This window comes from Onychostoma macrolepis, chromosome 05 (assembly GCF_012432095.1).
Source record: "Onychostoma macrolepis isolate SWU-2019 chromosome 05, ASM1243209v1, whole genome shotgun sequence".
Classification (NCBI taxonomy): domain Eukaryota; kingdom Metazoa; phylum Chordata; class Actinopteri; order Cypriniformes; family Cyprinidae; genus Onychostoma; species Onychostoma macrolepis.
The window spans coordinates 34,897,449-34,920,224 of record NC_081159.1 but is presented as its reverse complement, the minus strand read 5'-3'; the positions used below and the strand labels follow the sequence as shown (position 1 = coordinate 34,920,224).

At 36.5% G+C, this 22,776-nt stretch overlaps 3 protein-coding genes across 4 annotated transcripts in view; 1 reads left to right on the top strand and 2 right to left on the bottom strand.

Annotated features, from left to right (window-relative positions):
- Positions 1-131: 131 nt before the first annotated feature.
- gtf2h3 (general transcription factor IIH, polypeptide 3) lies at positions 132-5,792 on the bottom strand. Of its 2 annotated transcripts, none has more exons than XM_058775568.1 (13): positions 5,651-5,792; positions 5,373-5,452; positions 5,173-5,279; positions 4,954-5,084; positions 4,355-4,417; positions 4,173-4,202; positions 3,940-3,968; positions 3,784-3,858; positions 3,639-3,692; positions 1,501-1,569; positions 1,237-1,372; positions 477-513; positions 132-379 (listed from the first exon to the last, which is right to left on the bottom strand). In XM_058775568.1, the coding sequence occupies exons 1-13, from the start codon at positions 5,658-5,660 to the stop codon at positions 310-312; spliced, it is 891 nt and encodes a 296-aa protein (XP_058631551.1). In that variant the 5' UTR covers positions 5,661-5,792; the 3' UTR covers positions 132-309. The 2 variants fall into 2 exon arrangements, with proteins under 2 accessions (XP_058631551.1, XP_058631552.1); XM_058775569.1 differs by having other exon boundaries at positions 4,355-4,414.
- A 238-nt stretch (positions 5,793-6,030) lies between these two features.
- On the top strand, positions 6,031-11,602 carry eif2b1 (eukaryotic translation initiation factor 2B, subunit 1 alpha). Its single transcript, XM_058776146.1, has 9 exons — positions 6,031-6,339; positions 7,021-7,122; positions 7,200-7,336; positions 8,319-8,435; positions 8,522-8,634; positions 10,551-10,619; positions 10,875-10,950; positions 11,077-11,202; positions 11,285-11,602. The coding sequence occupies exons 1-9, from the start codon at positions 6,327-6,329 to the stop codon at positions 11,438-11,440; spliced, it is 909 nt and encodes a 302-aa protein (XP_058632129.1). The 5' UTR covers positions 6,031-6,326; the 3' UTR covers positions 11,441-11,602.
- A 5,590-nt stretch (positions 11,603-17,192) lies between these two features.
- The window catches only part of LOC131540740 (uncharacterized), a 112,454-nt gene continuing 106,870 nt past the window's right edge, over positions 17,193-22,776 (bottom strand). The window contains exons 40-43 of the mRNA XM_058775965.1: positions 22,543-22,769; positions 22,265-22,422; positions 19,081-19,184; positions 17,193-17,943 (exon numbers count right to left, since the gene is read on the bottom strand). Coding sequence (XP_058631948.1) covers positions 17,654-17,943; positions 19,081-19,184; positions 22,265-22,422; positions 22,543-22,769 — 779 coding nt within the window. The 3' untranslated portion in view covers positions 17,193-17,653. The remainder of the gene's footprint in view (positions 17,944-19,080; positions 19,185-22,264; positions 22,423-22,542; positions 22,770-22,776) is intronic.

The following is a 22,776-nucleotide window of genomic DNA, read 5'->3' as shown; positions in this document are numbered from 1 at the left end:
ATATTTAGTTTGAGACCTAACTTGATAAACGGTTACTATTTTTAATAATTTCAATACATCTAAATACCTCATTTGTAGTAAAATCCACTCGATTGAAATAAGACATGAATGTGCTGTTAAACACACTGTAGTTCACTGGCTTTGATTCACTGATCTTTTATTTAAAGTGTTGGCTTCAATACCAAAACATATTGTTCAAATAAACATATAACATTATTGTTTTAAACAATTCCAAATTAAAAAAAAGTATGCTATTCAACAAAATACTAAATGGGACTTTTTAAGTGCAACACACATTTATTGATGAGGTCAGATTGCAGTTTTAACTTTTTTCTTCTTTGTTTTAGCCATCTGAGGCAGTGGCATTTTAAAGGCAGTCCTATAAACAGAAGAACACGGTGTTAAAGGTTGACTAAAAAAAATGGCAGAAACCATGTTATCAGACACAGTTCAAAACAAATGTTAAAAAGACTCACTCGCATGTTGTGCAAATTGGACTGAAGTTACAGAATACTGGTGAATGAAGAAAAGATGCAACAGTTAAACCACACATTATAACAATCTCTTCGCTATGTAGGATCTTTTGATACATTGCAAGGTCACAAAAAAGCAAAGGAGTTAAAAAGAAATATAGTTTGTACATTTTAAAAAGTTCAAGCTAATAAAAACTATTTCTTATGGCTGCAGCATGTAAATGACCATATTATCAGTTCACAGTGTTCAGACTGTAAACATGAGCAGTGCATAATATGAATATTTCCATTTTAAATAAATGCTTATTTAAACTTTCTATTCTTCAAATAACACTGAAAATCTGTTTTCAACATTGATATTAATCAGAAGTGTTTGTTGAGCATCATATTAGAATGCATTCTGAAGGATCACTGAAGACTGGAGTAATGATGCTGAAAATTCAGCTTTGATCACAGGAATACATTACATTCTACCATATATTCACATAGAAAACAGTTTTAAATTGTAATAACATTTCACAAGATTACTGTTTTTACTGTATTTTGATCAAATAAACGCAGCGTTGGCCAGCAGACGGACCTTCTTTAAAAACCTATTTAAAAATGTCACAGACCCCAAACTTTTGAACGGTTGTGTGACACACATCTGTGGTGAAACTCACATGCAGTAGACACAAGAGTCTGAAACAAGCCTAAATCTAACAAAAATACAATTTAAACACGTTTCTCCAAGCTGATAATCAATAAAGAGTAGATGACATACTTGACAGGCACACTGAACAGACATAGCCAATTTCAATCAGGTTGCGGTGGCAGAAGCAAGCGGCCCTGTAGTCTACGTGTACCGGAGGAGGCAGTAACAGCTGGGATCTCTGGTCTGCGTCTGGTAAAAATACCCACTGGCACACAACCAGCAGTTACAGTCTCAGCAAGAGAACATTTGAAATATAAAACACCATTAAATGACCTGTTAGGATACAGTTTGGATTGGGATAGTCCCAAGTTCAAAACTGCACAAATATCTCACCAACAAATACTGTGTGAGAGCGATCTTCTGAGGAATTCTGAGATACAAGCCTCCAGTTATGTCACAAGCCTGTTGAGAGACAAACAGAAGTGTGAATTGTTTCACACTTAATCAAACCAAATAATCAATCACATAATGAAAATTCAAATGTGCATCATGAATGCTGCGAATAAAAATAGCCATATTTAATTTTGACAGGAATGGAAAAAAAAAAGTCTGTGAAGGATAGAAGTACAGTGTTTTCATATTGTTTAACAACATACTGACTGTTCAGCTGACAAAAGTTTTAAAAGTTGTGAGTTGGTTTTAAAATGACATGATCCAGGATCTTTATACATTGTATGCCACTTTCTCTCATAGGCTCATTTTCATCCATGTTAAAATCAATATGGCATCTAACCTAAGGTCTTTCGTCAGATACAATCTGTTTGGCCATCAGGAAACAAAGTTTTGTTACCAGGATGTCACAACAAGCACTTACGAGAAAGAACCAATTAATGCACTAGCAAACAGGTCAACAAATGTTTGAAAAATTGACATTAATTTAGTTTAAAATAGAAACAAGTGCCGCTATAAATGATGATACTTGTTTCTACTTTAAGGTGAGACACTGCAGGCAAACCATTAAGACTGAGATTTAACATTTTGGACTATTTTGCCTCCATAACATCATTTCAGACTAGTGGAAAGAAAACATGCAAAATACACATTTAAAGGGATAGTTCACCCAAAAATGAAAATTACCCTATGATTTACTCACCTTCAAGCCATCCTAGGCGTATATGACTTTCTTCTTTCAGACAAATACATTCAGAGTTATATTGGGAAAAAAATGTCCTGGCTCGTCTAAGCTTTATAATGGCAGTGAATTGGTGTTGATATTCAATAGTCCAATAGAAGTCCAATAAAGTGCATCCATCGATCCATCATAAAAAGTGCTCCACACGGCTCTGGGGGGTTAATAAAGTCCTCCTGAAGTCAATCGATGTGTTTGTATAAGAATAATGTCCTTATTTACCTGTGTCCTACATCATCCACTGGAACGCCACTCTCTCGTGAACACGTGTACGACATTTAGAGGAAACTAGAGATTATGGATTATTAAGTTTTAAATGTAGATATTTTTACTTAAACACATCGATTCGCTTCAGGAGGACTTCATTAACCCTTCAGAGCCTTGTGGAGCTCTTTTTATGATGGTTGAACGCACTTTATAAAACTTCTATTGGACTATTGAATATCAACACCCATTCACTGCCATTATAAGGCTTGGAAGAGCCAGGACATTCTTTAATATAACTCAGATTTTATTCATCTGAAAGAAGAAAATCATATTCACTTAGGATGGCTTGAGGGTGATTAAATCATGGGGTAATTAAAATTTTTGGGTGAACTATCCCTTTTAAGTGTTTATTTTATTACACTATCAATTTTCATCTGTAGATTTTAATTACAACACATATCTTTAAAATCTTTGAGTTGTTTTTTTCTCATCTTCAGAAGCACTGACCTCAAACTTTACAGTTTTATACTTATCTATATTTTGCAGGATTTTATCGAGCTGTTTTTTCATATCTTTTGCACCATTTAATTAAACATTTTATTTCTAAAAATATGGATTTTTTTTTCTAACTGTTGACAGTATTTATTGATTTAAGGAGTGATAAATAAAGAGAAATCCAAAATCCCGTCTGGAAAAAACTTTAGTGTGTTGCTTTATCCAATGTTCAGGTTTTTGTTCTGGAAACGTATGCAAACTAGTGCATATTTACTTTAATAAGGCCTAATTTGCATTTCAGAAAACTCTTAATCAACTGGTGAAAGTATGGTGATATTTATTAGTTAACATTTTCACCCAATTCAGCTGCAGTGTCTTGCCTTCAACAAAACTGCTTCTGAAATAGTCAGTGCTTAAACCTTGTAGAAAGATACATAATCTATTCATTTGTGTGTGTGTGTGTGTGTGTGTGTTGTCTGAACAATCATTTGCACCATTATTTGAACGAGTTATCACTTTGCTACACATTAATGTATTATTTTTTGTGGTATCATCATCATCTTTACAACTTTCTCATGTTTTATTTCATATAATCTTAATAAAATACATTATATTTATCCACTATGATCAAACAAAATACCTGCTGCAGTAGTCCTGAGTCAGCGTCCAACACACAGGCATCAATCAGGATATTCTTTGAGAATGGAGAATCGAAGTTAAATAATGGAGGCATTATCCTATATCTAAGAATACAATCTATGATGCTAGTTTGTTTTTATTCCCACCTTCTTCTGTGCTGCAAAGATCACATTCATGAAGTTCATGTACTGTAATGTAGAATCCTCAGCAGCTTTTATTACCTGAAAAACAATGAAAAATGGTACTGCAGTTATACAACTAAACATTGCATGTTTCACTGTTAAACCCAAAGATGTTCTTACCAAGATCCTTGATTTCACGTCCTGTCCAGCTGTAAGTAAAAGCATGAGAGTTCAGCCTAAGAGTTAAAATACTGAGATCTATTTAAAACAAGCTAATTAAAACAGTTAGGAAAGGAGGAGTACCTTACTTTGCATTGCTTTACATAACCGTCACTCTAAACTATGGAACTTGTGTACAATGTGCTTAGATTTTATCGTATTGTGAAACATAATCCAGGGGAAAATGTGTATACCTTGCACATCCTTTGAGACTCGATGAATATCTGAGAGTCAAAAATTAAAGAAAATCAGAGTCTGTAGTTTAAATATCTAATTCACAAAACACTTTTAGGTCTAAATTGAAATAAAAAGAGAAAATCTGAGCTGCTGATCTGCATAAACCAAAAAAAAAAAAAAAAAAAGAGGTTGAGGATACAGCACAGAGCTTTGGCGAGTGATACGGCCAACAGGCTCTCTGTTTGACTGCCACTGACCTCTGCTGTTAATAAAGAAAATAAAAACATAATTATTCGCTTGTAATATCATCCATTAAAACAATACAACACACACACAAAAAAAAAAAACAGTCAAGAACGGCATTAGATATTAGGCTAGATGCATCAAACCAGCCAGCACAAGTAATACATGTATGAAACCAAGACATTTAGTTTAGTTAAAGGAATAATTCTCCCAAAAATGAGAAAGCAAAATGATGGAATAGGGACTCATATTCTAACCAAGCAATGACGTGAAGTTAAAAAAACACCTTGATGGATTTGTTTCTTGCAAACACACCGTTTTTCACTTCACATATGTGAATTGATGGACAGGAGTGGTGTGGATAATTGTGATGTTTTTATCAGCTGTTTAGTCTCTCATTCTGACGGCACCCATTCACTACAGAGGATCCATTGGGGAGCAAGTGATGCGATGCTACATTTGCCAAAGTGTGATTAAATTTTCAGCAAATCTTCATTTTTAGCTGAACTATTCCTTTAACCTGAATAATAATAATTAATTCATTAAATAACTTACTTCTGTCCATAAGATTCTTGATCTCTTCCGCAAAGAGATCATTGGTAACTGACAGAAGTTCATATTTGCCATCGCTACTTGTAGATATTTCATCCCCTAATTTCCACTGCTTACTTGGATATAGAAAGTGGCTTAAAAATAAAAAAAAATGATAGTTTTAGAATATGTTTCTTAAAATTTTCTGAGAATATATATTTATATGAACAGTTAACCGTTTACCTATTTTGATACAGGTTTGCAATGACGGCTAGTTTGTTGGTTCTTGACATCACTAAATGGGCATTTGCCAGGACCATCAAAGAGTCCAGGCATGTTGAAAGAGTGAACTATAAAAATTAAGGGCAATGAGGATAATCGTAATCACGAGGAAAAACATTATGGATTAGGGTTAAAATGACATGATATATTAATGAAAGTACCTGAGGTTCCCGCTGAGCTTGCTGGCCCCACCAAATAGGGTTGACATCTATCACAATGACCAGAATATTAATTTCGTCGTCTGCAAACATTAGTGACCGTGATTAGTGATTTTCACATACGACATAATGTTTTACATGTCTACTTTAAGAGCATCACAATTCATGTACTCCATTCAAACACTCTTCCATATATTTATAAGAAACAAATAACACGTTAAATGCACAATTGTTTACTTGTTAACACATTTTTAAAACATGGTCTATTTGATTTTACAAACCAGAGGCCATTATTGCGATTCCTTTATCTCTAAATCGCTATGTAAATTAGTATTTTCTCCAATATGTTAAAACTTGTGTTGTTCCGCCTCATAATGAGCTCTTCTTCTGTGGATTCACTGAAGGGTTTGCGAAGCAACTAAATAAGTGCACCCCGCCACCTACTGTGCTGGAGCAGAAAATAAGTTACTCTTGTAAAATAAATAACCACCCTTATTTCTCACCTTTTATTTCATATAATACTAAATATATCTATCGAAATAAATCGATTTATTTTGAGAATAATATTACATCTTCACATTAACATAGCTCAGAGAGAGCTATATTAATTCTCCATGCTGTTTTGCTCTAGTCCTGTAAGCGGCGGTACACACCAAAGATGGTCCATCCGTCATTAAGTAAGGAAGAAGAAGAAGAAAGTGCAAGTCCACTTGCTTACTGCATAGCGTTGATCATTCAAAATAAATTCATAAAACAAACATTATTCTGTTGACAAAGTCGCTCATTTGAAAGGAGTTGGTAGGATAAACCTTATTCTGTTGGCAAAGTCACAATATTTCATCGGGTTCAGTCTCATAAAGTGTCATGAGAGGACATTGCATCAGCAACGCGTTGTAAGAGAATATTTGCTCGTGAATCGCATCATTAGTCAACAGAGACGTATTGAGCAGTTTTAATATGGAAGAAGGAGGTGAGTTTTGAGAAAGACACAACGCAAAGTAATATATAAGAATTACAATAATGGGTCATGCCATTTTGCTACTAGCTGTGGTCTTCTGATCATCTTCTAGATTACGAATTCATAAATTATTCCGTTGCGATAATCAAGATTTTTCCATCTAGAAAAATTGGTAACACTTTACAGTAAGGCGAGGTCTCACATAGCATCAGTTAATGCATTGACTAATATGAACAAACAATGAGCAATATGTAATATATTATATGTTAATAATATGTTTACATCTTAGTTAATAGAAATGTAATTGTTAATTGTTTGTTAATCTTAGTTCACACACTTCACAGTGCATTAACAAATGTTAAAAATACAACTTTTGATTTTAGGAATGTGTAAATGTTGAAATTAAGGTAGTATTTATAACTGCTATAGAAGAACTGTTCGTTCATTGTTAGTTTGTGTAAACTAATGTAGGTAAATAAATTGAATAGTTAACTAATGGTAGCAAGTTAAACCTGTACTGTAAAGTGTTACAGAAAAAAACAACAACAAAAAAGCCCAGAATGTTAATGAAGTATTTATTATGTTTTGTAATATGCTTTGCCTTCCCATTCTCACAATGGGAATTTAATGTTGTTTACTTGCAAGCTCCATTTGGCCTGAATTGTGTTCATTTATTAATTGTTTTCCTCTCAGAACTGGTGGAATATTTCCGAGCGCAGATCAGAGAAGACCCAGATGTGGCTTCAGCGGTGGCTGCTATACGATCGCTGCTTGAATTCCTCAAGAGGGATCAAAGTGAGCTTTGTCTTGTTTTCAGGAAGGTGTTCAGGGTTATGAAATGCACATGTGAATCGATGCTTGTCCTTCTCTAGGTGAGACGATCCTTGGCCTGCGAGAGAACATGACAAAAGCCATACATAGACTAGAAGAGACGGATTCATCGGTGGCGGTATCATCTGGAGGAGAGCTCTTCCTGCGCTTCATCAGCCTCACCTCACTGGAACATCCGGTCGGTCCAACATTTCAGCCAGTCTAGTTGCTCTGTTTAATATTGCAGCTGTTTAGTGAATTAAGATCACATCACATTCCAGGGTTTAGATCTCACTGGCACTGCAGAGGTTCAAAAGAGACAAGTGTATTGAAATGTGAGAGCAATACTGCCTTCATCTGCTTGTCAGAAAATGCTGCTTCTCTTTTCGAACTTCACAATTACAAACGTGCCACGCAGTGTTCAATTACGTTTACATTGATGCATTTAGCAAACGCTTTTATTCAAAGCACTGTACAAAAGAAAATCTAAACAATTTATCAAAGGGCTAGCCAAATTCGTAGTATTCAGTGCTAGATTTATAAGGAAACTAAAATCTAGAGAATCGAGTATCATTAAGATGCTATCATTTTAATTTAATTATTTAGTAATATAGTTTATATGAATATAATTTGATTTAGTTTTTATTTTTAGATTTTGCATTTTCTTTTTAATTTTTTGTTAAGGTTTTAGTAATTCTGTTGTGTTTTTATTTGTATTAGTTCTTTTTAAAAATGTCAATATTTGTAATATGTATTTTCTTCATAAATAACTTTGTTATTTTTATTATAGTATATCAATTTAAACTAATTTTAAAATGAGAAATATTACCTTGGAAACTTGCTGGAATAAAATAAGTTAAAGTTTTTTAATATTTCAGTGAAATTTATTTCTGTTAACGTTTATTTCGTCTAACACATTGTTTTTATGGTTTTAGTTTTAGTTAATTATAATAATCCTGGTGTCACATTCAAGTGCATTGCAATTCAAGAGAATCGAAAACATAGATAATAATGAAATAGTATCATTAAATATCCATTGTTTTAAATGCTCTTAAATCACTGTAGTTGTTTTTATTTTATTTTAAGATGTTACTATGCACAATTGGCACTTCTGTTTTTCTTCTATCATGGCATGATCAACCTTGTTATGGTGATGGTTGCTGTTTCTTCCTTTTTCACAGGATCTCTCACAATGTAAGAATGTGATGATAGAGCGAGGTGAACTCTTCCTGAAGAAAATATCCCTGTCTAGGGGTAAAGTGGGTAAACTGTGCCACACCTTTATCAAAGATGGAGCTGTAAGTATAGTAGTAAGAGGAATTGGGGCATGTATTTTTGTCATTCTTTTGGTGACGTTCTGCTCATTTCTACCTTCCATCTGCAGAAAATCCTGACACACTCATCGTCCCGAGTGGTTTTAAAGGTTCTGGAAAATGCAGCAGCTGATAACAAACGCTTCACAGTATACGTCACTGAATCACAGCCGGATTCAGCAGGGTGAGTCTTTACAACACTGCTAGAGTTTCTCTTACTGTCTACTATTCTGCCCTACAAAGATAACATGCAGTAATACTGGAACTAAGCACAATGGCTTCAGATTTTTTTTTTGACTGAGTTTATAATTTAAGTAGTTTTTGCATACATTTTTAGCCTAGTAGTTTTCTATTAATGTACAACTATAGAGTAAGACCTTTTAGAATCATTATTGATACTTAAAACAGCAGTTTCTTCAAAGCTGTAAAAGCTTAAAAATCGTGAGGAGTATTCACATAAACAGTCTTGTTATACCTGTCCTGAACATAAACAGTTTATTAGAAAGTATTAGATCCATGCATTCGTTCTTAAAGGGACAGCTTGCTTTGAAAATATGTGTGCATTTTAGGGATGCACCATATATATCGGCCACCATATCGGTATCGGCCAATAAATGCTCATTTTTTCTGTTACCGGTACCAGCCCGATAAGAAAATTTGTCCGATATCTTAAAGCCGATAAATAATGCACTATTTCCTTCAGAGCCAATTCAGATGCGCGCTGTTCGCCATGATGGTTTTGAAATGCTTGAAATATAATTGGAATCACTTCGAAAAGGACAATACACTTAAATGCAACATGTGCAGGGCAAGTCTGTCATAAAGGCTACATAAAATTATAATGTGAACATTACTGTAAATAATGTTGTTGAATCTTTGTTCACGGGCGTGTTTTGTGCGTGCATTGAGCGCGCCCACAACAGAGCTGCACCTCTATGACAGTTAATTTCGCTTTTGCATTTGCAGCCTTTTGTGCAATTGTACGTTGTAATATTGTGTTTATTTTATGTATATGTGATTTAGCCTATCTCATATAGAATGCGTTTGGTTGAGTTAATAGTGTGTTAATAGAGCGCTTCAGTTTAGCGGCTCAGCGCATGCAGCTCAAACAGCACAACATTAAAAAGCTCAAACAGCACAACATTAATAACTACGATTGGGAATGTCATATATATATAACATTCTAATGAGAACATTATTATAATAAAACGTGAATTCTTTGGGTTTATTTGCCGTGTTTCAGCGCGTTGTTTCAAGAGCGCTTCCACAAGAGGAGTTACACATTCTGTAGCATGTAATAACTGTGTCATTTGTGTCAAGTTGTAATATTATGTTTATGTTGTATTAATATCAGATTAATCTCATAGGACGCATTTCCTTGAGTTAAATAAGCTGCCAGCAAAGCACAGTTTACCGTATTCATTCAGCTCTTTAGCTTCAGTGCGCGCAGCTTGAATGGCAGTACACAATATTAATAACTATGATTGGGACTGTCATATACATGACATTATAAGGAGAAAACTACTGTAATAAAAATAATTTTTGGGTTTATTTGCCGTGTTTCAGTGCGTTGTTACGAGAAAAGTTACCACCACTTTTATTTTTCTCTTATTATTTTCATCAACAATATGGTTTACAATTAAAATAATTTCATTATTGTCCGTGCGGAGGCTATTCCCGTTTTATTGATCCACGGTGCATGCATTTTGATTCTTTACACATGTAATGATGTCCAATGACTTATTATTTAATTTATTTGTAAAACTTTTTATGATGAAATTTGGTAATGGGAGAGTAATATTATTTTTAAAACGTACACTGTTCAAACTAGTCTGCTTATGTTGAAGTGTTTGGGATGCAGCTTTTAATAATGAGACCTTTTTGTGATCAGGCTTTCAAAAAGTATATAAAAATTTGGATATATCGATTGAAAGCCAACATATCGGTTAACGGCTTTCAAATATAAAGAATTATCGGTTATTGTATTGGCCCAAATTTTCATATTGGTGCATTCCTAGTGCATTTGTATATTGTTTACATAGTATTTTTTTATGTTAGTCTTTCTTTTCTGAATGTTTTTTTCCCCTTTTTGCTCCTTAGTAAACTTATGGCTCAAAAATTACGCAACCTCAATATACCCGTCACAGTGGTGCTTGACGCAGCAGTCGGGTAAGTTTCTACTTTTTTAAAAATTGTTTTTATGCCAAATTACCAATGCATTAATTCTTGTACTACTCAAATCAGCGTTCAATAATTGGTCATTCCAAAAACTATTAATCAGAAATATCTCTCATTCTCTTGATGGACCGTTTTAAGGTGAGCTTCAGCACCAAACTTTGGTTGTCGTGTTGTGGCTATACAATTAAAATGATTTGTTTTTGGTTGCATATAAACATTTGCTGCTTATTTTGTGTGATTTTTAAGGTACGTAATGGAGAAGGTTGACCTGGTAATTGTCGGTGCTGAGGGCGTTGTGGAAAGTGGAGGTGTTATAAACAAGGTTTGAAACATACATACTTTTGCTTCGTGTCTTGTTTAAAAAAAAAAAAAAGCATTTAGCTGTTATGTTATTATTGTTGTTGCATTCATTTAATAGATTGCTAAAAATATTTCATTTGTATTGCAGATTGGAACCTATCAGATGGCTGTGTGCTCCAAGGCGCACAACAAACCATTTTATGTAGTGGCAGAAAGTTTTAAGTTTGTGCGACTCTACCCTCTTAACCAGCAAGACGTACCTGATAGATTCAAGGTAAGCTAACTGAAGCGCTTGTTCAGTTGCACATATTATACATAATAGATGCATAATATTGCTCTCGTTTCTTGTCTTTCAGTATAAAGCAGATATCTTGAAAACAGTGAAAGATCTGAACCAAGAGCACCCCATGATTGACTACACCCCTCCATCCCTCATCACATTACTCTTTACTGACCTCGGTGTGCTGACGCCCTCTGCTGTCAGTGATGAGCTCATCAAACTTTACTTATGATGATGATGATGATGACGATGACTGCTATTCATAAAGCATTTGTATCATTGACACCAATCTGTATAAGACCACAAATGCACCATTAAATGAGAGACCTTTTATTGGGAAAGTATGTCACAATCCTGAAGTTAAGATTAAATTATCTGTTAAAAAATAACAGAATGGACAATTGATTATTTTCATGCAGCGTCTTTACACAGAAAACAATTTAAAGAATTGCTCATATTTACATATCAGTGATGGATACTGATTATTTAGAAACTTGTAATTACTAATAGTTATATGTAAATAATAGAGATTATAAACAGGTTAGGTTCAGATTCAGAAGTATTCAGTGCATGTGTGCACTTTTGATGAGGCTTCATTGGGCGTAACAATGGATGATATTATGAACAGCACACTGCATTATAATTATAAAGAATTATAAGGATTAATGAAAATTTTAAAAAAATATATTGTTTAATTGTTTAACTTATGCTTAAAGTTAATTATGGGTGTAAATCGGATGGTTCACCACGATATGATACGATATCGATTCTCATACCCAGCGATACGATATTTGCCAATACCTTATAAATTATACGATACGATTACGATTCAATTCGATACAGGAGTATATCGATCAATATATCGATATTATATAACTATTTAAATGCTATTTAAACTCACAAATGCAAAATATGTAACATGAACATTTATCTGAAATTTTTACATCCTGTACCTCAATTGGGACATTCACAACAACAACAACAAAAAAATAGGCCTACACTTTTATTTATTTATTTTGAATAATAAACAATTGGAAAAACAATTCTGACGGCTTCTATGGGCTCAGTGCTATTTTCTACAGATAACCAAATTACAAGCAATAGCAGAAAATACAATAGAACAAAGACAAGTTCAATAAACAGTGCTTTTCAGGGTTTTCAGCTCAGTCTAAAATACATTTTCAAGTACGCTGTAGAAATGTAATAATCAAATGTAAAATAACTGCATAGTCTTCACTGTATAAATTAAATATAAATTAATTTGATGTTACAAAGGTTATTTAGTCAGGAGCAGTAAGCACTTGTATTTTTCTTTGACAGCATTAGATTTATTATTGCTTTCACTTTATGAACGAAAGCACGGATTTAATGATACACATGCATTTTCTTTCTCAACTGTTCACGTTAAGACACATGCCTAACTGACTATGTTTACTAGGATATTCGTAAAAATATTGTAATTTTGTCTGTATTTATTCATCCATGCACAAAAAAGCGGAAGAGAGCTCAATTTAGTATTCGCGCCCGCGGTGTAGACACGGCTGTCTGTGTGCGTGCGCTTCAGATGTGTGCGCAGAAAACTTCTCATACAGCGCTCGACTGTTCCGCCAATAATCCCGAGCGTCTTTATGCTCGCTTTGTGCCTTCGGGCAGTCCTTATATCGAGTCCTGATACACTGTAAAAAGTGATAAGTTGACTTAACTTAAAAAAATTGAGGAAAACCGTTGCCTTAAAATTATTAAGTAAATAATAATAATAATAATAATAAAAAGTTAAGTGAACTTGACGATTCACTTAACTTATTTTTTAAATTATAATTTACTTAATAATTTGAAGGCAACGGTTTTCCTCAATTTTTTTAAGTTAAGTCAACTTATCACTTTTTACAGTGTACGTGAGTTTGAACGAGAATGCATGCCTTGGCGTTAATGAATAAACGGACATTATGTGAAAATGTGGACAGTGCCAAATTAAAGGTGCCTATTTATACTACAGATATCGATATTTTACACATGGCATCGATGCATCGTATTGTTGTATCGATCCATATCGATGAATCGTTACACCCCTATTAATAATGTACAACTAGTTAATTTAGCTTGATGCGTATTTATTCATTCTTATAACTATTTTGCAACAAATGTGTGTTATGGCAAGTTAAAACTAGGGTATTTAACGTTTTTTCATTAACATTTTTGTTATACGGGTTGAAAGTGTCAAAGTGCAATAAATACTTTGCATCATGCTACGCCATGCTATAAGCGCAGAACAAAAAGTGGTCCTGTGTGCCCAGCCCTACAGCACCTGGGGTGAGGACCCTAAAATAACATGGGCCAGTAAGGGCCTAAGTAACCCAGGCCAGGGTCCTCCGACAAATTGCCCTGATCATCAGCAGGGTCACGAGACGGTTAGGCAGACAAAATCCATGCCTGACGGGCGTCCAGTTTGTAAAACCTAGCAAAGGCAGACGCCGAAGACCAGCCAGCTGTGGCACAGATGTCTCCAATGGAGACTCCACTGGACCAAGCCCAGAAAGGAAGTCATTCCCTCGGAGGCCTTGACTCCAATAGGGCACTATAAGCCCACTGAGGCATAAACCAGTGCTATGGCATACACTATCCAGTGGGATAATCTCTGCTTTGTAACTGGTAGCCCTTTAGAGCAGCCTCTAAATCACACAAAGAGCTGCTCTGATTGCCAAAACTGGCTAGAGCACTCTATATAAACTCTAAAGGCCCTGACTGGGCTGAGAAAACTAGCCCCCAGATGGGTCTTTGTTCTGGACTGCACACCAGTCAGAGAATACAGACCATTTGAGGGCATGGAGGCATCTCGTAGACGGGGTTCTAGCCTCTTGACATGGTTTTGGCGACCCTCATGGGGAGCTGCAAAGGCTCCCATCGAGGGCCCACAGGTATAGTCTCCACAACTTGGTTTGGGGGTGCCAAATTGTCCCTCTCGCTGAATAGAGAAGGTCCTTCCTTAGTGAAAATAACCAAGGGGCTTTAGACAGCAGCTGAATCAACTCGGGAACCATGATTGGATCCACCAGTGTGGGGCCACTAGAAGTACTGAGCATCTGACCTCCTTGACTTTTCTGATGACCAGAGGTAGCAGAGCAATCGGGGAAAAATCGTATAGGTGCGCATTGGGTCATTTGTGGGCCAGTGTGTCTCGCTCCTTTGAGAAAAATATTGGGCAATGAGAGTTGTCTTCTGAGTCGAAGTGGTCTACCTCTGCCTTCCAGAAGACATCCCAAATCATCTGAAACCTTTGGGGGTGGGGTCTCCATTCCCCTAGAGGCACACTGCCCTGTTACAACATGTCTGCTCAATTTGTTCAGTTTGCCTGGCACATGTACAGCTCTCAGGGTGTGCAGGCTGCATTGTGCCCATAGAAGGAGGTGTCTCACCATTCTGTATATGTCTATGTCTCTGACCCGAGACTGCACTGGCTATTTATGAAGGCCACCACTGTCATGCTGTCCAACCAGACGAGGATGTGGTGTCCCTTCAGGGCCGGTAGAAAGGTTTTTAGGTTCAGAAAAAAACGTTATCATTTCCAGGAAGCTGATAAAAAGGCATTTCTCCAGGCTGGACTAGGAGCTGAACGCTGGTCTGCCCTCGCACAGTGCCCCCCAACCTGAGTTGGAGATGTCTGTCATAATTACCTTCCTTCTGAAGGTCAGTCCCAGTTGGACACCTGTCTCAGGTGAGGGGCCTTCCAAGGGGCCACAGTTCTGACACAATGGTGGTCATCTTGAGGCTGAGGCATCCCAGACGCCAAGCACGGGACAGGACACAGGATTTTAGCTAGTATTGTAGGGGCTAAATGTGGAGCAGGCCCAACAGAACCACAGAGGTGGTGGCCGCCATCAGGCCCAGCATCCTCTGGAATACTCTGAGAGGAAAAGAAACCCTTACTTTGAATGACACTGCTAGATGCTGAATTTTCAGTGAGTGCTCCAGTGCAAGCCAGGCCCACATCTGGGGAATTATACCCAGGAAAGCAACTCGCTGGCTGGGAGACAGGCACGGATAGGCACAGACCTCGAACTCTGATCAGGCTGTGACTAACCAGTCGTCGAGGTACTTCATGACACGCACTCTCTTCTGTCTCAGAAGGGAGAGGACAACGTGCATCCACTGGTGCCAGAGACAGTCCGAATAGGAGGACTGTATACTGGTAAGCCACCCCTTCGAACACGAATTTCAAGAACAGTCTGTGCTGGGGGCTATCTGGATATGAAAGTAAGCATATTTTATATCTACCAATAAGAACCAGTCCCCTAGGAAAACCTGCGTGAGGATCTGTTTCACAGCCAACAACCTGAATGGCTGCTTCATTAGGGCATGGTTCAGGTGCCTGAGATCGAGGATGGACCTGAGCCCACCGTCTCTCTTTGGAATGAGGAAATTGCGTCTGCAAAAGCCTGACTCGCTGAGCACTGGCGTTACCATTTCTATGGCGCCCTTCGCCAGCAGATACTTTACTTCGGATCGGAGAACATGAGCTTTGTCGTCCTGAACCAAAGTTTGGATCACATGCCTGAAATGAGGAGGTCTGTGAGCAAATTGGAGGGAGTAGCTTTGCAGGCTTTGAGTCAGTGGAGCCTTCAGAGCTGCAGCGTTTGGGCAGGAAGTGGCACATAACTTGCAACAACTGCGCTGTAGTGAAGTGCTCGATGGGGGAGACTGGGGAGTCGAGAAAGGCGACTTTGTCAGCGTGAGGTTTAAATTGAACATGCTATGGAGCAACATCCACATCTCCCAGTCCTGGATACATGCATACTCACGCTACTACAAACACACGTTTATGTACCCAAACTATTTTGAGTATTACAGGCTTTCTTTTTCACAGATATGAACTTTATCATCAGATCATTGAGGCCTATGAGAATAAATAGTTTTATTACCTTAGAAAGTCTATTGTTACATTACAAGACACTGAAAGTCCCTAGAGACACAGCTGGCACTTTTTTTAAAGTTATATTTATGGGCTTTTGCCGTTTTTTGATAGGACAGTAGAGAACACTGAGCAAACAGAAAAGCATTGGGTGAAGAGAGGGGAGTGGGATCGGCAAAGGACCTTGAGACAGGAATTGAACTCGGGTCACTGTAGGCACAGTTGTGCTATATGTTGGCACACTAACCACGAGGCTATCGGTGCCGACCAGACCTGGCAGTCTTAAACATAATTTTAAAATGCGTTGTACCATGAAACATTTCAGGGTGTTGAAGAAAAAGCACAATATCATAAAATGTTTGATTAGAGCAATTAAAAAACCCTCAATTTATGCAAGATGACCCGATGAAAGGAGGAAAAACTATTTCAATGCAGAGTGTAAGAGGAGCACTAAACAAGCATGTCAAACTACTTTGCTGGACTCCACTCTTGACCAGGAAGAAAATAAGTGGCTTCAATATGCTAAAATTAAGCAGAATAGACCTGTGGAGCATGTTTATGGAGTAATGAGAATATGTAGTCACATCAATATGTAGGCCTAGTCATTATTGCACACTGTTTCATAATGTACTACAATACACTGAGGTGCAAACAGTTTCTTCCAATTATTAATAGAACTGAACATCATTTACACTTATTGTAAAGAAAATACTATTTTCATTTAGCGTAAAAATAGCATTTTAAGTATATGCATTTAATGCAAATAGCCTTTTCATTCTTAATTTGGAAGAAAATATTTTGCAAACAGTTTCCGCCAATTATATTTAGAACTAAACACCATTTACACAGTGTAAAGAAAATACTATTTTCAGTTAGCGTAAATAGCATTTTAACACTATATGCATTTAAAGCAAATAGCCTCTGCATTTATAATTTGGAAGATAAATATATTTTTCTTCAAATCCTATAATAATAATTCTTCAAATCCTATAATAATAATTAAATACATGTATTTTCTTAAAATAATACAGAGAATAAGATGGAGAATAAAATGACAGCACAAAGTAATGCTATACAAGTTTGAAGATTTTAATTATTTAGTATTTTTTGTTATTTAGACAGACTAAAAAGAGGTATATTAGTTGCCATAAAAGACAGCACCACACTTAAAACTAAACATTTACATTTCTCAGGCACTGCAAAAAATATACCAATATCCCTCAAATTAATTTAGAAGATTGTACATTCAGTTCGAAAATGACAAATTAACAAAAACAGCTTTTATCAGTAGTATCAACCTGCAGTCACAATTTATAATAAGCTTTACAGTAACTAATTAATATTACATTACAAAAATTACCAATTCACAGTACAATATCAACAATAAACTCCTAAAAGTTACACTCAATTAAAACATAGCAAATGAACAAAATATTCTCCATTAGCAGAGTGGACTTGCAGTTACACTTAATAAATCTAAAAAAACATACCACACAGCTCAACTACTATCAGTTCAAATAAAGAAGTGTGTCAAGAGTACTACAGCTGTGGCATTTCAGAAGCTCTCTTTAACAGTTTGCCAACAGATGGACATAAGAGAGCCACATCTTCCAAAGCATCTTTGGAGAGTATGGCAATATCCACATAGTTTGCAGCTATGGCAGTGTCACGGTGTTTACGTTCCCATAAAAAGTAATCACCAAAAGCTGCTCCAGCAGAGAGACGCTGAAAAACGTTTTTACCTCTTGTGTCCAGGCACAGATTAATCTTGCCAATTAATATCAAGTACATTCCAGCGGCAATGTCTCCCTTTTTGTAAACAAATTCTCCTTAAAAAAAAACAACAACAGCAATATTACATCAAAATGTAAGAACAGGGGTGTATTCCAGAAAGCATGGTTAACTTACCGTCAGATAAACCCTGAACTTTCGGTTGATTAACCCCAAACCTTGCTTACTCGAAGGTATGTGGTTCCAAAAATGCATCCGGGAGTAAGTTCATTCAACTCAGAGTATGTTCCTGGTTAAGACTCAAGACATTCTCAACAGAGCGACGAATCTACGAGTCACTATGGAAACGGACGCTAAGAATAAGCACGCCATACTGCTTCTTTCTTCTTCTTCTGTTCAAAGGTCATGTAGGCCTGATGCTTAGTGCATATCGCCACCTAATTGATGGTTTTGCAATCATTTTAATTTTTTTTCCGTTTAATCTTTAATCTTTGAGAATAAGAATTATATTGTTTGTTTGATGCTAATTATATATTAAGTCATATCAGATATGTATTTTTATTATAGAAATACATTAGAGAAAATGCCGATCCATGTGTGAGATGATAATATAAAATGTAATAAATTATATTATTATATTAGCCTATATATATACTGTATATGTATATAGGCTAATATAATAAATTAAACATTACATTTTCATAATAGTGTTTTATAATTTATACAGATAACTGTTATATATGCCAATAAAATATAATAACCATATTAGAGCAATATATAGGCTAACCTTATTTATTACTTATATTAGCGCTTTATCATTAAAATAGCATACAACTATATATATATATATATATATATATATATATATATATATATATATATATATATATATATATTAGTAGGCTATATACATAACTGTATTGTAATAATATATAATATTGTGCGCCTATCTGTCACGCCCACTGAAGGCTCGTCAGTAGATCATACGTGCTCTGATAGCGCTGAAGTGAACTAACCCTGGAACATAACCTGCTCCGGAGCAGGTTATCTTCAGAGAGCAAGTTGCTATGGTTAAAGTAACCTCCGATTTTGGAACCGAAAGCTGAGGTTATCCGCTCACTTATCCTCAAACATATCCGGGTATGTCACATAACCTGCTTTCTGGAATACACCCCAGTTCTCCAGTAAAGCTGGCTATAGGCTTGGGACTGATCAAAGATTTAACAAATGCTCACCAACAGGGAAACACTGGAAGATAATTCTTGTTGAAAGCTCCCTCATGACAGGTTCTCTTAGGTGGGAGAATAAATGATGCTTCTTTAAATGCTGCATGCAGATTCTAAATGAAACACAAAATAGTAACAATGTGTGCAACATTAACACCACATGAGTACACAACATGGCCTTTGGACTACTGACTAGGAACATCTGTCTACTACCAGATAGGACATGACCTTGCAACCTGAGTTTTAAAGGGGTGGTTGACTTTTTTATTCTAGGCTTGATTGTGTTTATGGGGTGCAGTCTAATGTGTTAATGCTTAATTTAAAAAAAAAAAAAATTACCTTTATTCTACACCGCTCTGTCCCTTCTCCTAAACGCACTGATGATTTTCTGTTTTCATGAAGTCTCTCCCTCAGAAACATGCAATGGGCTCAGATTGGTTAGCTGGCCCAGTGTGTTGTGATTCGCTAAACCGCCTATAGTGCGCATTCAGAAATGTCACGCCCCTCACCTCAGTGGCATGCACTCTGGTTGTATTGTAAACAATGACGTTATCAATATTGCTTATCAATTTAAGCCCGAATGAGACCCAGAGAATATTAATGAAGAGGATCGCGCACAACCTGTGAAAGCACACAGCTCAGCTTTTGTTTGTTGTTGTCTCATACTTTTAGATTTGTTGTTATTTGTAAATGCTACTGTTTATGTTATGCTGCGTTCACGCCATTTCGTAATTACCGTAATTCCAAGATGACAACACATGATGTTCAACTCCGTGCTGTTCACGTCCTCGGACTGGGGATTATCCGTTTCTATAGCGACAGTCAACAAAATGAACCCGCATGAAAGAATGTTGAGAACAACAACAAAATAATAACAGTATGAACACTTACATAATATGTTTTTTTTATTATAGTACATTATAGTATCTATATATATTCATCTATTTCCTCTTTTTTATGAATGAATGAATGAATGATGCATTTATATAGCGCTTTATTGTGTATTGCAATACACCCAAAGCGCTTTACAATCATGTGGGGGGGTCTCTCCTCAACCAGCACCAGTGTGCAGAATCCACTTGGATGATGCGATGGCAGCCACAGGACAAGGTGCCAGTGCGCTCACCACACACCAGCTACAGGTGGAGTGGAGAGAGAGTCATAGAGCCAATCAAGTGGATGGGGATTATTAGGAGGCCATGATTGATAAGGGCCAGTGGAGGGAATCTGGCCAGGACACCGGGGTTACACCTCTACTCTTTACGATGAGTGTCATGGGATTTTTAATGACCCCAGAGAGTCAGGACCTCGGTTTAACGTCTCATCCAAAAGACGGTGCTTTTTTGCAGTATAGTGTCCCTGTCACTATACTGGGGCGTTAGGACCCACACAGACCGCAGGGTGAGCACCCCCTGCTGGCCTCACTAACACCTCTTCCAACAGCAACCTAGTTTTCCCAGGAGGTCTCCCATCCAGGTACTGACCAGGCTCAGCCCTGCTTAGTCTCCGTGGGCAACCGGTCTTGGGCTGCAGGGTGATATGGCTGTGGCCATATTTTAGAGCAGTAATAGCTTTCTTGAAAGCGCCGGCATTTTTCTCTGTTTCCGCGTGAGGTGCAGCGGTCACGAGATACAAGCAGGGTACAAGCCGTAGCTTTCAGAAAGCTCCCAGTTCACAAGTTGAAATTACGAGTTCTACGAGGACGTGAAGGTTTTTTCATGTTTGGCATCTCGTAATTACGGTAATTACGATATGGCGTGAACGCACCTTTAGCTTTTAATATACGGTTTTATCCTGATTAAAGTTGTAATAAAGTACGGCAACCACGTACGCATCCATGTTTAATGCTTCTCAGAGCTATGTGAAAATGATCTGTCTGTCTATACACATAAAGTGTATAATTGGAACAGTTCATTGTTGAAGCTGAGCTGATTAGCCGATGATCTGAATGAGAGAGAGAAAGAGAGAGAGATGCAGAGCAGGGGGACGTGAGGAACAGGATTAGAACATTGATTTTGAAACTTGTGAATCCATTAAAATCGTTAGATGACAGAATTGCGATTCATATATGAATAGATTTTTTCGTGCACCCCTAGTTTTGACGGCATGGCAACAACTCGTCCTCTTCACTAAAGCAGTGCAATATGGCCTCGCCCCCTTTGTTGCGGGTTCCTGGGACCAGGATTTATCAGGGTTTGTGATGTCACAAACCCGGGAAGTAACTCGTTGTAGTCCCTACGAGCGTAGTTGTAGGCATTAAACTGCCATAATTTTAAAAGATAATATCTCCGTTTTCTTTGAACTTTCAGCTTCGTAACTTTTCAGATATTGTTTATGCTCAAACAGCAACATTACACACTAACTAACCTTAAAAAAGTGAAAATCGCAATCAACCAGCCCTTTAAGGTAAAATTCCAGGTTATTTTACAAATGTGACCCTGGACCACAAAACCAGTCTTAAGTCGCTGGGGTATATTTGTAGCAATAGCCAAAAATACATTGTATGGGACAAAATTATAAATTTTTCTTTTATGCCAAAAATCATTAGGATATTAAGTAAAGATCATGTTCCATGAAGATATTTTGTAAATTTCTTAGCGTAAATTTATACAAACATTGCTAAGAACTTCATTTGGACAACTTTAAAGGCGATTTTCTCAATATTTAGATTTTTTTTGCACCCTCATATTCCAGATTTTCAAATAGTTGTATCTCGGCCAAATATTGTCCGATCCTAACAAACCATACATCAATGGAAAGCTTATTTATCAGCTTTCAGATGATGTATAAATCTCAATTTTGAAAAATTGACACTTAAGACTGGTTTTGTGGTCCAGGGTCACAAATATGCTTCAGTGTCAAAGCTCTTTCTTTTCCCCACCTTCAAAATCCAATCCAAATGTATTTGTTTACACAGTATTGTTGAGATTTTCTGTCTATGTCTCTTTTGTTGAACTTTATTCCTTTTGCCTTCCTGACTGATTGTTTCTTTACCTTCTTGGTTTGCTTTTTCATGTTTTTGCCAATTTAGAGAGTCAATGATTATTTTTGCTACAGCCAGTAACCAAATTCAAAAACATTTTAATGAAACTTTCTATCTCCTTTCATCATAATGCAGTTGATTACCACAGACAATAGTTTTGATTGTCTATAAAAATATTCTACCCAAAAAAAACTAGGTAGGCTTGTTTACCTTGACACAATGTCCATTTTCAGACAGCGGGGGACACCTTTGAACAAAACCTCAGCACATGTCCCTTTAGTGCGGTTCCACTGATAACTGTAGAACTGCGTCACTCGATTTTGTAATGTAGATGGGATTCTCTCATGTGTCAGATGTGCCTGAATAGTCTGGAACAGATGACAAGGTTATTGAGAAATACATTATTACAATAAATCAAACCCTCTACAAAGTCATACACACGTTAAATACAGTAACACTGTTCTCAAAAAAGCAGTGTTTACAATAACCTGCAATTTTTCCTCAAAGGCTTCCTGCCGTGTCATCTTGTTGGTTTGTGTAGCGACGAGAAGTCCCATTTTATAAATCACTTGAATTTTAGATAGAATCATTATCATGACACATGCAATCATTTCTACAAGGTTTGATGCAGTTATATCACCATAACCTGTTGTTGTATAAATCTGTAATATCCAGTAGGTGGCGTATCTATACATTTCAGTGAAGTCATAGACCTCTGTAAA